General features: G+C 42.6%; 1 protein-coding gene across 1 annotated transcript in view; it reads right to left on the reverse strand.

Moving 5' to 3' along the window:
- LOC106611959 (AF4/FMR2 family member 2-like) overlaps positions 1 to 15,221 on the reverse strand; it is a 335,934-nt gene that overhangs the window by 178,460 nt on the left and 142,253 nt on the right. The window contains exon 5 of the mRNA XM_014212678.2: positions 884 to 928. Within this exon, the coding sequence (XP_014068153.1) occupies positions 884 to 928 (45 nt within the window). The remainder of the gene's footprint in view (positions 1 to 883; positions 929 to 15,221) is intronic.

Below are 15,221 nucleotides of genomic sequence, written 5' to 3' on the forward strand. Positions count from 1 at the left end.
CTGGAGGACTGAGTTTGGGAAACGTTGTCATAGGCTATATATTGGATAAAGGCGCCATCATTAGGCTTATATTTATGTGCTTTGTATAGTTTAAAATGACACTTCCTGGGAGAAAAGTTATTTATTCTCGGGATGAACATTTATAAAATACCGGGAAAATATTCAACCCTACTGTGACCTGTCACTCTGGGAACTCACCTGTATGTCTCTCTTCATCACACTCTTAGAAAAAAAGGTGCTATGTAGAACCTGAAAGGTAGAACCAGGTAGAACCATTCTGGAAACAAAAATGGTTTTACCTGGAACCAAAACAGATTATCCTATGGGGACAACCGAAGAACTCTTTTGGAACACTTATTCGAAGAGTGTAATTACAGGTCAGATCACATGGAGTGAATCAGCACCTGCTACAAAGGTCAAAGTTCACAGAAAAGGCAGCCTATATGTTTGCATCTAAGAATACAAGAAGGAAATGTATTTTTCAGTTCACATGGACCCAGTGCCCTTTACATTCAAATTCTGTACAAGCTATTATGCACAGAATGGATTGCTAATCAAAAGAGCGCGTCTCGGCATTGAAGAAAGTCAAAGCACTTTTCACACTGACATTTTAGAGGATCTAAATGTGCTAGCCAGCTTCAGCCCTTGATGAATTTGATCAGATTTGTATTAGAACACAAGGGCCCATTATAATAGGATCACAGAAGCCTTTCTCTTTTCTTTGTGCCTGGGTGGATAAGTGGCTTTGTGTGCAAACAGCATCTGAGGCGTAACCAGGTGTAATTAACAGTATCTGAGGCGTAACCAGGTGTAATTAACAGTATCTGAGGCATAATCAGGTGTAATTAACGGGGGGCAGGGAAAGGAAGTGAATCTAACTTACCCGTAGAATCTCCTCCACACAGCTGGAGTCACTGGACAGGCCGACCTGCAGACACACAGAAGAAAAAGGCTGTTGTTAGACAGAGAGGAAGAAAAGGCACCAGATAGTTTCAAAGAGAGTAGCCTAAAGGTAGCCAAAATACGTAATGGTAAACTAAAGACCATCTCAACTAATAGCGGTTAAGAGTGTTGGGCCAGAATCCGAAAGGTCGCTGGTTCTAATCCCCGAGCTGACTAGGTGAAACATATGTTGATGTGCTCTTGAGCAAGGCACTTAACCATCATTTCTCCTGTAAGTTGCTCTGGATAAGAGCGTCTGCTAGGCCTATCTATTCTAGTCTGAGAGATGACTGCTAAGGGACAGATAGGCCTATCTATTCTGTCTGAGAGATGACTGCTAGTGGACAGATAGGCCTATATATTCTAGTCTGAGATGACTGCTAAGGGACAGATAGGCCTATCTATTCTAGTCTGAGAGATGACTGCTAGGGGACAGATAGGCCTATCTATTATGTCTAAGAGATGACTGATAGGGGATGACATCGCTCTTCAATGCTCACAAATGGTCTTAGGTAATCAGGCATTGCCAGCCAGCCAACAGCTATCCCTCTCTCACCCCCTCAGCCCAGACACACAGCAGACTTGGAGCGGACAAGCACTGGCCAAGACTGAGTCAGATAAATCCTAGACCTGGAACGTGCCAAGACTGGGTCAGATAAATCCTAGAACTGGAATGGGCCAGGACTGGATCAGATAAATCCTAGACCTGGAACGGGCTGCTGTGTGTGTGTGTGTGTGTGTGTGTGTGTGTGTGTGTGTGTGTGTGTGTGTGTGTGTGTGTGTGTGTGTGTGTGTGTGTGTGTGTGTGTGTGTGTGTGTGTGTGTGTGTAGGCTACAGTATGTCCTGTAGTTGATCTCTGGGCTGGCTCATTATACCATGCCACCTACAGAGCCACATGGGACCCTGGCTGACTGGCTGGCTCTCACAGCCTGCTCTGCTCTACTAGTGACATCAGCCCACCCCGGGTATTACTGGGGGCATCCTGACACTGGAAAGGTCAGTGGGTCTGAGGAGAGGGTTGGGGGCAGTGGGTAGCGGTGAGGAGTGGGGAGAAGAGTGATGGAGAGAGCAGAGCTGGGCTTTATCCACCTCAGGTTGCATGGAGCTGGGTAGCTACACACAGCAGCATCCCCCAGACACTCCCCATGCCATTTGTTGATCTGTCATGTTTTTCCACAGCCCTCCTACTGCCGCACCCCTCTCTGCCTCTATTTTACACAATGGTGTGATCTGTGTTGAAAAGCTGCTAAACTACATGCAAGAAAACATCCACAGTAAGAATCTATAGTTGGAAATTATATATTGTGGTTTTATGAATACGCATCTCTGCAAAGTACAAGTTCTATTTCATTCTGAGTATCAAAAAACCATGACAGAAAGCAATTATAACACAAATAATGGCAGAATGCATTGTTTAACTATTACATCAAATAGCTAATTAGTAAAACGAATAACAACATCTATATTTCACTGGTATTCCTCTCAGGTGATATTAGTGCTTGACTGTTTGTGCCTGTGTGTTTATGACTGAGCCGCGCTGCACAGTGCCAGTCCACGGCAGAGGGAGTCTGAAGGCATCCTAATTCATCCCAGATCCCACAAGAGGAGATGGAGTCTGTAGGAGCTTTGTAAACAAGCCTCACATACAGACATAAACTTCCTGTTAGCTCAACCACCAGTACATAATATCCTGTTCCCATAGAAACCAACAGATGAGCTCTAATCAGAACGTTCTCTACCATTGTCCTCTGTCTAATAGAAGATACAGAGGCACAGCTTATTACAGCCACACTGGGGTTCATATCCCCGTCACCTGTGGTGAACCCCATTTATAATCCAGGCGTGACTCTCGCAGGTTCTCTACGTCTGCTTTCTTCTTCTGCCTCGGGAATGAACACCAAATGTCAACGATATAAAGAGGGATCCCAGTTCAGTGACAAACTGTTTACACCCGCTCTGAGAGGCTTGGGCTTGTCGGGATCAAGTCAGATGTGACAGATATCTGGGTTCTTATTGCAGTGTTTATGTCATGGTTATGATACTGTAGCTAATGGGAGTCGGCTGAGATAAAACAAAGAGCGGCAGTCACAGTGCAGCCGGCTGGCTGACATAAATTGTGAAATTTCAGATAGCATTTGACAAAGGCATTTCCAATGGGTAGAGAAGTGTGTTTACAGCCGCATTAAAGCAAGGAGTCACCTTCATTTCTTATATTCCCCCAAGTTATTTTAGAAAACGACTGGAACAGAACTATCCAGCTGAGATCTTATTTCCTGACTCAGGCAGGGTTCTCTATGTACCTGCCATTCCAGTCAGATTGAATGGGCATTGGGCTTACAAATGATTTCTCTGATATAGGCAAATTTCCCATGGGAATAAAAGCTTTGCAAGATGCCAGTGTTCCAGAATAGCATGGTCCCGTGGCCAATGTAAAATACAAATGAGAAATGCTTTCAGATCTAATTCTCTACAATTCCATGTTAAAAACCATTTGTGTTGACAGAGTATTGACTGTAAAGTGTATGCAGAATTCTGAAATCATGAGGGATCGAAAAACACAGAGGATCCAATAGTGAATATTGAGCCGCTCAGTGTTACAACTGGTGACCACTGACAACTTTTAATCACACTAAAGCAGTTCATTGTGTCTTCAGTTTCATGAATTTAACATGCTTCTATTCATGTGAGAAAAAAATATTCAATTTAATCTGGAATGGCAAACCAGACAAAGTTAAATAGGCCTATTCATATCATGAACATGAGTTTGGAGGGTTAAAACGATTAAATATTAAAGCATTAAACCTCTCAGGAGTGGTTGTTGAGTCATAATGACTGTGTTAAGATGGACCTATAAACAGTACTGTTAGGAGGTCTGAAAAAACACAATCAATCAATGGGAAATATAATTATACTCTTAGGTAAAGTATTTATTCATAGGGCAATCTCAGTAGAAATGGTACAGATAGAGGTTCCCTCAAAATATGAAATAGTATTGCAATGTACTGGGATTTATGGGTTAGTATGTGGACATCTGAGGGGTGTAATTAATATTAGAGGGATTGGTTGATTTGACGATGATGCACTTGGAGTCCAGTATAAATAGGAAGAGACTATACATGTATAGTTGTGTTTTTTTTATAAAACATGATTTAAGTAATGTTATTTGATAAACTAATATGTCTGCTAATTTCATAGCTGATCTAAAATGCTTGGTGTTTTTCTCACCGGAAAAAGCAAAGCATTTTAATTGGCAGATGCAGATATCACTAGAAGTGTCCCTAATCTCTCTCCAAGTTCTTTTTTTGGCACGACACGGGAGAATGGAAAAAAAGAAGAACAAAATGGAGGAAGAAATGTCATTCACCTCGTTCTGCAAGACTGCAGAAAGCTTTCAGGGGAAAGGAAGACGTATTCCTTTGAATGATGTGCGGATCCGGGGAATATTGCAGAGGCAATTACTGGGGCAGAAATCAGTTTTCTCTGAAATAGCTGTTGAGAAAAGCGTCTGCACATCAACAACAGATAAGATGTATGTGGCACAAGGCTCTGATGCTCTCTGCAACAGCTCAAATTGTGCTTAGAAAGTGGAAGAGCAGCTCCAGGAACAAATAGGTAGATTTGAACATGAGATGAGAAGCAGCTCACAGAGGGCTTTCTATCTGTCTATCCTTCTGACAATGGACGGATGAACAAACAAGGGGGAAAACATGATAGATGACAGAAAAAACGACAACACAGATAGTCACAGAAAATCACATAGCATAGTCGACATTCATAGGCTGATATATAGAAACAGATGTACAGATGCACTATGAGATGAATTATTTTATATTCTTTCTGTTTTCCATTTCAGGTCTTCACAAAAAACCTAAGCGTGATATGAATCAATTTGAGTATACATCTTTATCAACAACGACAGTTTTCTAGTAGGAAAGTATTCAGACCCCTTTACTTTTTCCACATTGTTATGTTACAGCCTTACTTTAAAATTGATTAAAATGTTGTTGTTTTTTATCAATCTACACACAATACCTCATAGTGAGAAAGCAAAAACAGGTTTTTTGAAATTTTTGTTACTAATTTTTATTTTAAAAAACATCACATTTACATACAGTTGAAGTCGGAAGTTTACATACACCTTAGCCAAATACATTTAAACTCAGTTTTACACAATTCCTGACATTTAATCATAGTAACAATTCCCTGTTTTTGGTCAGTTAGGATCACCACTTTATTTTAAGAATGTGAAATGTCAGGATAATAGTAGAGAGAATGATTTATTTCAGCTTATATTTCTTTCATCACACTCCCAGTGGGTTAGAAGTTTATATACACTCAATTAGTATTTGGTAGCATTGCCTTTAAATTGTTTAACTTGGATCAAACATGTCAGGTAGCCTTCCACAAGCTTCCCACAATAAGTTGGGTGAATTTTCGCCCATTCCTCCTGACAGAGATGGTGTAACTGAGTCAAGTTTTTAGGCCTCCTTGCTCACACACGCTTTTTCAGTTCTGCCCACAGATTTTTCATAGGATTGAGGTCAGGGCTTTGTGATGGCCACTCCAATACCTTGACTTTGTTGTCCTTAAGCCATTTTACCACGATTTTGGAAGTATGCTTGAGGTCATTGTCCATTTGGTTGAACCATTTGCGACCAAGCTTTAACTTCCTGACTGATGTCTAGAAATGTTTCTTCAATATATCCACATATCTTTCCTACCTCATGATGCCATCTATTTTGTGAAGTGCACCAGGCCCTCCTGCAGCAAAGCACACCCAGAACATGATGCTGCCACCCCCGTGCGTCACGGTTGGGATGGTGTTCTTCGGCTTGCAAGCGTCCCCCTTTTTCCTCCAAACATAACAATGGTCATTATGGCCAAACAGTTCTATTTCTGTTTCATCAGACCAGAGGACATTTCTCCAAAAAGTACTATCTTTGTCCCCATGTGCAGTTGCAAACCATAGTCTGGCTTTTATATGGTGGTTTTGGAGCAGTGGCTTCTTCCTTGCTGAGTGGCCTTTCAGGTTATGTCGATATAGGACTCGTTTTACAGTGGATATAGATACTTTTGTACCTGTTTACTCCAGCATCTTCACAAGGTCCTTGATGTTGTTCTGGGATTGATTTGCACATTCCGCACCAAAGTACGTTCATCTCTAGGAGACAGAACGCGTCTCCTTCCTGAGCCGTATGAAGGCTGCGTGGTCCCATGGTGTTTATACTTGCATACTATTGTTTGTACAGATGAACATGGTACCTTCAGGTGTTTGGAAATTGCTCCCAAGGATGAACCAGACTTGTGGAGGTCTACAATTTGTTTTCTCAGGTCTTGGCTGATTTCTTTTGAATTTCCCATGATGTCAAGCAAAGAGGCACAGAGTTTGAAGGTAGGCCTTGAAATACATCCACAGGTGCACCTCCAATTGACTCAAATGATGTCAATTAGCCTATCAGAAGCTTCTAAAGCCATTACATCATTTTATGGAATTGTCCAAGCTGTTTCAAGGCACAGTCAACTTAGTGTATGTAAACGTCTGACCCACTGGAAATGTGATGCAATGAATTATATGTGAAATAATCTGTCTGTAAAAAAGTTGGAAACATTACTTGTGTCACGCACAAAGTAGATGTCCTAACCGACTTGCCAAAACTTTAGTTTGTTAACAAGAAATTTGTAGAGTGGTTGAAAAACGACTTTTAATGACTCCAACCTAAGTGTATGTAAACTTCCGACTTCCAACTGTCAGTATTCAAAGCCTTTACTCAGTACTTTGTTGAAGCACCTTTGGCAGCAATTACAGCCTTGAGTCTTCCTGAATATGACATTATAAGCTTGGCACACCTGTATTTGGGGAGTTTCTCCCATTCTTCTCTGCATATCCTCTCAAGTTCTGTCAGGTTGGATGGGGAGCGTTGCTGCACAGATATTTTCAGGTCTCTCCAGAGATATTCGATCAGGTTCAAGTCCAGGCTCTGGTTGGGCAACTCAAGGATATTCAGAGACTCGTCCCAAAGCCACTGATGCGTTTTCTTGGCTGTGTGCTTAGGGTCATTGTCCTGTTGGAAGGTGAACCTTCGCCCAGTCTCAGGTCCTAGGAGCTCGGGAGCAGATTTTCATCTTTGCCTCGATCCTGACTAGTTTCCCAGTCCATGCCGCTGAAAAAATCCCCACAGCATGATGCTGCCACCACCATGCTTCACCGTAGGGATGGTGTCAGGTTTCATCCAGAATAGGCATTCAGGCCATAGAGTTGAATTTTGGTTTCATCAGACCAGAGCATCTTGTTTCTCATGGTCTGAGAGTCTTTAGATGCTTTTTGGCAAACTCCAAGCGGGCTGTCACGTGACTATTACTGAGGAGTGGCTTCTGTCTGGCCACTCAACCATAAAGGCCTATTTGGTGAAGTGCTGAGAGATGGTTCTACTTCTGGAAGGATCTCCCATCTCCACAGAGGAACTCTGGAGCTCTGTCAGAGTGACCATCGGGTTCTTGGTCACCTCCCTGACCAAGGCCCTTCTACCCCGATTGCTCAGTTTGGCTGGGCGGCCAGCTCTAGGAAGAGTATTGGTGGTTCAAAACTTCTTCCATTTAAGAATCATGGAGGCCACTGTGTTCTTGGGGACCTTCAATGCTGCAGACATTTTTTGTTACCCTTCCCAGATCTGTACCTCAAGACAATCATGACTCGGAGCTCTACGGACAATTCCTTTGACATCAGGGCTTGGTTTTTGCTCTGACATGCACTGTCAACTGTGGGACCTTACATAGACAGGTGTGTGCCTTTCAAAATCATGTCCAATCAATTGAATTTACCACATGTGGACTCCAATCAAGTTGTAGAAACATCTCAAGGATGATCAATGGAAACAGGATGCACCTGAGCTCAATTTTGAGTCTCATAGCAAAGGGTCTGAATACTTATGTAAATAAGGTATCTGTTTTAAAAATGTTGTTTTCACTTTGTCATTATGGGGTGTGTGTAGATTGCTTATACATTTGTTTTAATCCATTTTAGAATAAGGCTTTAATGTCATTTTTGGGGGGAAAAAGTAATATGAGTGACCCTTGACCCAGCAGAGCTATCTCATAGAGAGACTAGATATATGAGTGACTCTTGACCCAGCAGAGCTATCTCATAGAGAGACTAGATATATGAGTGACCCTTGACCCAGCAGAGCTATCTCATAGAGAGACTAGATATATGAGTGACCCTTGACCCAGCAGAGCTATCTCATGGAGAGACTAGATATATGAATGACTCTTGACCCAGCAGAGATATCTCTCAGAGAGACTAGTGATATGAGTTACTCTTGACCCAGCAGAGATATAGCACATACTAACAGACACACAGAGGAACATGTACAACAGAATAACTAATGTTTCCCATGTAGACTGAAAAAGATGTCCCAATGAAGTTATCTTTCAGCAAGCAGGTCTTTGAACTGGCAGATCAACAGAGTGATCTGATTCAGTGATCTCTCTCCTGACAGATTTGACAGCAGCTTTTGAGAGGAACACAAAAGCAGCTTCACTGCCTAATTCCTATTTATGCCATGTCAGACACAGTAATGAAACCATTTATTTTTTGATTAAATCAACAATACAGATACAGTACCTCAGTATTTTATAAATGTACTAAGTATGCCTCCTTTATTTTTATTATGCAAAGTACATTCTCTTCTTACAATCAATTAAATCAGACAAATTTTACTCAAGATTGCCCAAGATGACCTAAACAGCAGTCACATGCAGCCAGTTGCATTCTAAATGGACATTCCAACTTCCACACTCTACATACCCCTTTCAATGCTCACCGACATTTTCCAGCAATACCACAATTAAAAGGAAAACAGAAAGATTGTTCTGTTGCATAGTGACTCACTAACATGCTTAGATCCAGCAATTCCACAGTCCTACTTCCAGTACTCATGGCATACGCCAAATACATTTTCTACAGGATCGTTATAATCAGGTACTTCATTGAATTCAATGGGCTCCTGATTGTTTCGGTTCTCCGTTGTATTCCACATCCTCTGCTTGCTGCTTTTATTTTGGCTCAAAGATCCCTCTTTTTCCACATTGTTTTATTGTGGGAGCTGGTTTTCACACATTTAATCTGATTTCTACACTTCATTTTAAATGGCTTTGTGAAGGTAGCACAGGCACACTCATCTCATGGATACCCTGCATGCACACACTGACACCTCTCAGACGTTTCAGAACAGCAAGGGACCCTGTGAAGCATTTAACATCGCTGTGTTCTCATCATCAGATGTTTTAGAGTACCTAAACACAGCAACAGGCAACTTTTAAAGGCTTTAGCTGCATGCTACTATATGGCAGACTGCTTTCAGAAATGTTTAAAGGCTTTAGCATGCAGCTGCATGCTACTGTATAACAGACTGCTTTGAGAAACATGTAAAGGCTTTAGCATGCAGCTGCATGCTACTGTATAACAGACTGCTTCCAGAAAGTAATGAGACACCTCTTAAGATCTATAAACATATCACTCTGTCATTTACCATGTGTGTGTGCACTTGGGTGGAGTCAGATTTTTTGGAGCAAAGTGCACCTTTTGAATACTTCGCCGGTCCATGTATATGTAGACTCCCAAATAGCAACACTCACAAAGTGGGCGATAGCTGAGATTTTATTGCTGTGCCTGCCAGTAGACTGTAGGCTACTCTGCTAGCCTCTTGCTAGCTAGATATTTGCCCTAGCAAATATTCTTATACTTTCCAGAGTAACCTACAACATTATCCCAGTTTGATTTGCTGATTGAATGTATTCAGTCCCGTATTAGATCATTAAAAAACACATGGCTACAGCTGTTTTTACCATTTCCAAATAACCTAGAATCACATAGTTATTACTTCTAAACAAAGTACCCTTTGAGGGGATTCTAATAAGGCTACAATGATGTTTGTTCATTGTTTGAACAGCAGCTGGGGTGGCAGGTATCCTAGTGGTTAGAGCATTGGGCCAGTAACCAAGAGGTTGCTGGTTCGAATCCCCGAGCTGACAAGGTTAAAATCTGTCGTTCTGCCCCTGAACAAGGCAGCTAACCCACTGTTCCTAAGCTGTCAATGTAAATAAGAATTTGCGCTTAACTGACTTGCCTAGTTAAAGAAAGGTAAAAATGTAAATAGCTGAGATCATTTCGTTACCAATGCGTTGTGTTTCTAAATATACTACTTATCAGATCAGCCTCAATATCTACACAACATTTCCCTGACTGCAACGTAAGGAATAATATGGTGCGTTTCAAAATATGAACAGAGATGCTTAGCATGAGCCGGCCATTTCTTTATGAAAAACGACATGCACGTACTGTGCTACGCTCCAAATAGCTGTGTTGCGTAAAGTCTGCCGAGGCTCTTAGAGCTAATCCATAATTATTTTCTCTCATTCTCTCCTCCTCTCTTTTCTTCCCAGGCTTGTTGCTCTGCCCTAGGCCCCGTGGGACGGTGTTCTATGTGTGGGGCTGCTGAGGCATGGACACTAACACAGGGAGACACCCAGCTGGGATGAGTGGACGGGAAGAGACTCCCCTGTCAGGCGGTGCACAGGCCCTGCCACCTCCGCTTAGCGTGACGCCGGCCATGAGGCCAAACAACAGTGTGGCAAACCAGCAGGTAAGACAGACAGACAGACAGACAGACAGACAGACAGACAGACAGACAGACAGACACGCAGACAGACAGACAAACAGACAAGAAGACAGACAGACAAACAGACAAGAAGACAGACACACAGACAATCACAAACACAAACAGACAGACAGAAAATCAGAAACAGACAGACAGACAGACAGACAGACAGACAGACAGACAGACAGACAGACAATCCTAAACACAAACAGACATACAGTACAGACAGACAGACAGACAGACAGACAGACAGACAGACAGACAGACAGACAGACAGACAGACAGACAGACAGACAGACAGAAAATCCTAAACACAAACAGACATACAGTACAGACAGACAGACAGACAGACCGGCAGGCAGACAGACAGGTAGACACTTCACAGACACACAACACTTCACGGACACATCCAAACACCCAAATAAATACTGTAATACGAACCTATCCTATAATATGAAGTGGAGCATTGGCCCAGTCACTGGACATAGAGTTAGAGGCCCAGCCTGCGCTCCAGCCACCTCCACAGAATGCACTCACCCTGGGGCTCAGCGTGCAGCCCTGCCTGTCCCTACCTCAGCCACTCCCAGCGCTTACACCACCAAACAGATGGAACAAAGGAACCTAATTACCATGCAAAGCACAACATCCTTCAGATGCTAGGGGAAGCAGGCAGGGGGAACGCTAGCTGGTCCTGCAGGGGAGATCTCCCACCCATATGACCACCCAGGCATAAAGCAGAGGTCCCAGCTAGGCTGCAGGATGGGAGATGTGTAATCTCTTGGTACTTTAATTCACTATTAATCTTGTCTTGCTAATCATTCAGCATGATACCCTGGATGCCTGGAGCAACAGCCTGGCTGAGGCAGCAAGCCCTCTTCTCCTCTCTCCTCTCCTCTCAGGGTAAAGTAATGAGCTCTGCTGGCATTAACAAATGATACAGTAGGAAGACTGGGGATCATTGAGGAAGAGAGAAGGCAAACGAGGGGAATTATAATGGCTACTCTAGGAGAATCCCAGTCCATCATCTCAAAAAGCTAACCTTTATTTTGGGAACGCTAAGTAACGTGGTGTCAGGAGGGGCCAGCATCTGAGAGAGAGGGAGATTATTAGGAGGGCTAATGATAGCATGCCACTGTAGGTGTAAAGGCTCCCTCCACCACAATTAGCTAATGGATTAAATACACCTGCTGCTGAATCGAGGCCCTCAGGGGCCCGACGCTTAGATCCTCTCATCTCTCACATAGAACGGAAATACTCTCAAAAACAATGGTATGTTTTAAAGGATCTAAGCGTCGGGCCCCTGAGGGCCTCGGTTCAGCAGCAGGTGTATTTAACCCATTAGCTAATTGTGGTGGAGGGAGCCTTTACACCTACAGTGGAACACCATCATTAGCCCCATCATATAATTTCCCTCTCTCTCACTTTCAGTGCTTCAATCACAGAACCCTATATGCCTCATGGCCAGAGGGAATTAAAGTGGTAAATTACCTAGGGATCTTTACTCTAAGCTATCTCAAACAAGTAATGCTGTATGTTTCAACACTGTTACCGTGGAGAGTGTGAATGAGGTCATAGAGTGGGCGGAGCTGGAGCCCTTGGCTTTCTCAGCATGCCACGGGGCTCCTTGTCTTGGCCCCTGTAACCCTCTCTACTGAGCAGGCTTTCTTTTACCCTGACCTCTTCATCCCTCCATCCAAACATACCTCCACCTCTGCCTGCAATAGACTACCACTGAGCAGCAGCAGTTTGTTTCACATCCATTCCAATTAGCAGCCCTGACATCAGCCTAAGTTCCTTCTCATATCCTAATTATCTGTACCAATTTACATTTTGGCTTGGACTCTGATAAGGAACTATGTTAATGTAAATGTTCCTGTCAGTCAAAGAGTAATTTGATTTAGGCCACATAACATACAAATTAAATATGCTATTTATGCACAGTATGCAACTTTATTCTGAGTCTCCACTGCATTTCATCATTATGAGAGAAGAACGAAAGAGAGCAAAAGAGAGCGAAAGAGAGAGAGAGAGAGAGAGAGAGAGAGAGAGAGAGAGAGAGAGAGAGAGAGAGAGAGAGAGAGAGAGAGAGAGAGAGAGAGAGAGAGAGAGAGAGAGAAAGCTGATGGACAATGTTGAAGGGACACTCAGGTCCTCCTTAGATATAATGATTAAGGGAATTCATTCTGGAGCAGACTGCAGACGCAAATGATGTGGCTCTGCTCTTAGGATAGAGGTCAATGTCTGAGCTGAAGCAAAGAAACGAGCAGGGATAGGTAGGAGGATGACTAAATGTAGTATTGTATACATAGTATGAACTATGTGCACTATGCTACAACAGAATATGTATATGCTACAACAGAAAAGCTGCTTCAGTAGAGTGCAAGGTGGCTTGGCAGTGTTTCAAACACTATTATCAAACAGCTCTGGACAATATGGCCATTCACAGGCAGTTACAAACAACTACTGTAGCTAATATCAATGAAAATATACAACAAACACATTTGCTGTCATTCAACTACTAACACGCAGCATTTGTTTCCATATCGTTTCCATTTCATCAAATAAAAGGTCTGCTTTTAAAGGCGTGAAGCTGTTGTGATTACAGTGTGTAGCTATGTGGGTGCAGATAAATAAATGGTGCTTTGTTGATGTTCTTAGAGAGTCATCTGGGGAGAAGACACTAGGCTGATGAAAGGAAGTCAGTGAGATATGAAATATGAATGAGGATAGACACACTAACACACACTGAGATGTTCACTGTCAAGTTCTACATATTTGAGGAGTTGTATTGTTCTTGCCTTGCTACTGAGATACCTAAACAAGTAAACTGTGCAGAGCTGTGAGTAACTTGTCCAGTTATAGTGATTGGCAGCTGGCCTCAGTTAGATGGCAGTTTCACTTTAGAAAACAAAAATAGCAACACATGAACAAGAGGAGAAAACAGGACTTTGGCAGATGGGTAGCCATATGGGGAGGACAGTAGGCTTGGGCTGCATACCGTATATTTGGAAATAGCCACGGAATGGTTTTTCAATACCGTTGAAACTATTTCTTTGAAATTTTTCAACATATTTTCATATTTCTAGCTATTTTTTAAGTAAATAACTGCAGTCAACTTGTGCAATGCGTTAGGAGATAAAGCAGATGTATTTCACTTGACACATTATTTTACATTATGAAGTTTCTTAGTTCCCCAGCACAGTTGAGCCAGTCACGTGCTTGTTTGTAAATAGCACAACAGGAGAAAGCAGGAGCAGGTGAGTCCAGCTGGGTATTGACAGGGGTCGCATTTTATATTGAAAGTCAACAGTGTTTTTTGCTTCAAAGGAGTGATCAGGGACGTGCAACTATAGTTTTCCTTCACAGAAAATACATTAGTGCAACACATTTGGCAGAAAATAGCTTCATTTTCATCAGATGACAACAGAAGTGCAACACTATTTGGCTGGCAGACACATAAGAGGCTAAATGAGCTTACAATGAAAAAGCAAGTTATTTTGTGCAAAAACGATGCATGGCCATCATATTTCTAATGTTCATCATAAAAAGAATGTAGCCAGCTACACTTCCTAATGTTTTACTTAAAGTTAATCTTACATTTTACTGGAGAAAAATAGACTGAAGCTACACATCAGTTGGAGCGCTGTCTGCTGATAGAGCGCTGGTTGGTTAATTCTCATCCAAATTTAGAACTGAAGCACAACATTTGTTTGTGGTCCCGTGTGGCTCAGTTGGTAGAGCATGGTGTTTGCAACGCCAGGGTTGTGGGTTCGATTACCACGGGGGACCAGTACAGATAATTTTTTTAATGAAATGTATGCATTCACTACTGTAAGTCGCTCTGGATAAGAGCGTCTGCTAAATGACTAAAATGTAAAATGTAAATGCCGAGCAGAAATTACAATAAAAACCATTTTAGATCTGTTTACAAAACGCATCAAGATGCACTATAAATACAGAAGTATGTGGACACCCCTTCAAACTAGTGGATTTGGCTATTTCAGCCACACCTATTGCTGACAGGTGTATAAAATCAAACACACAGCCATGAAATCTCTATAGACAAACATTGGCAGTAGAATGGCCTTACTGAAAAGCTCAGTGACTTTCAATGTGGCACAATCATAGGAAACTGACCTTTCCAACAAGTCAGTTTGTCAAATTTCTGCCCTGCTAGAGCTTCCCCGGTCAACTATAAGTGGTGTTATTTTGAAGTCGAAATATCTAGGAGCAACAACTGCTCAGCCGCGAAGTGGTAGGCCACACAAGCTCACAGAACGGGATGCTGAGTGCTGAAGCGCGTAGCGTGTAAAACCTCGCAACACCCTCTACCAAGTTCCAAACTGCCTCTAGAAGCAACGTCAGCACAATAACTGTTCGTCAGGAGCTTCATGAAATGGGTTTCCATGGCCGAGCAGCCGCACACAAGCCTAAGATCACCATGCACAATGCCAAGCTTCGGCTGGAGTGGTGTAAAGCTTGCCACCATTGGACTCTGGAGCAGTGGAAATGAGTTCTCTGGAGTGATGAATCATGCTTCACCATCTGGCAGTCCGACGGACGAATCTGGGTTTGGCGGATGCCAGGAGAACGCTACCTGCTAGAATGCATAGTGCGAACTG

Source organism: Salmo salar, chromosome ssa09, assembly GCF_905237065.1.
Source record: "Salmo salar chromosome ssa09, Ssal_v3.1, whole genome shotgun sequence".
Taxonomy (NCBI): Eukaryota; Metazoa; Chordata; class Actinopteri; order Salmoniformes; family Salmonidae; genus Salmo; species Salmo salar.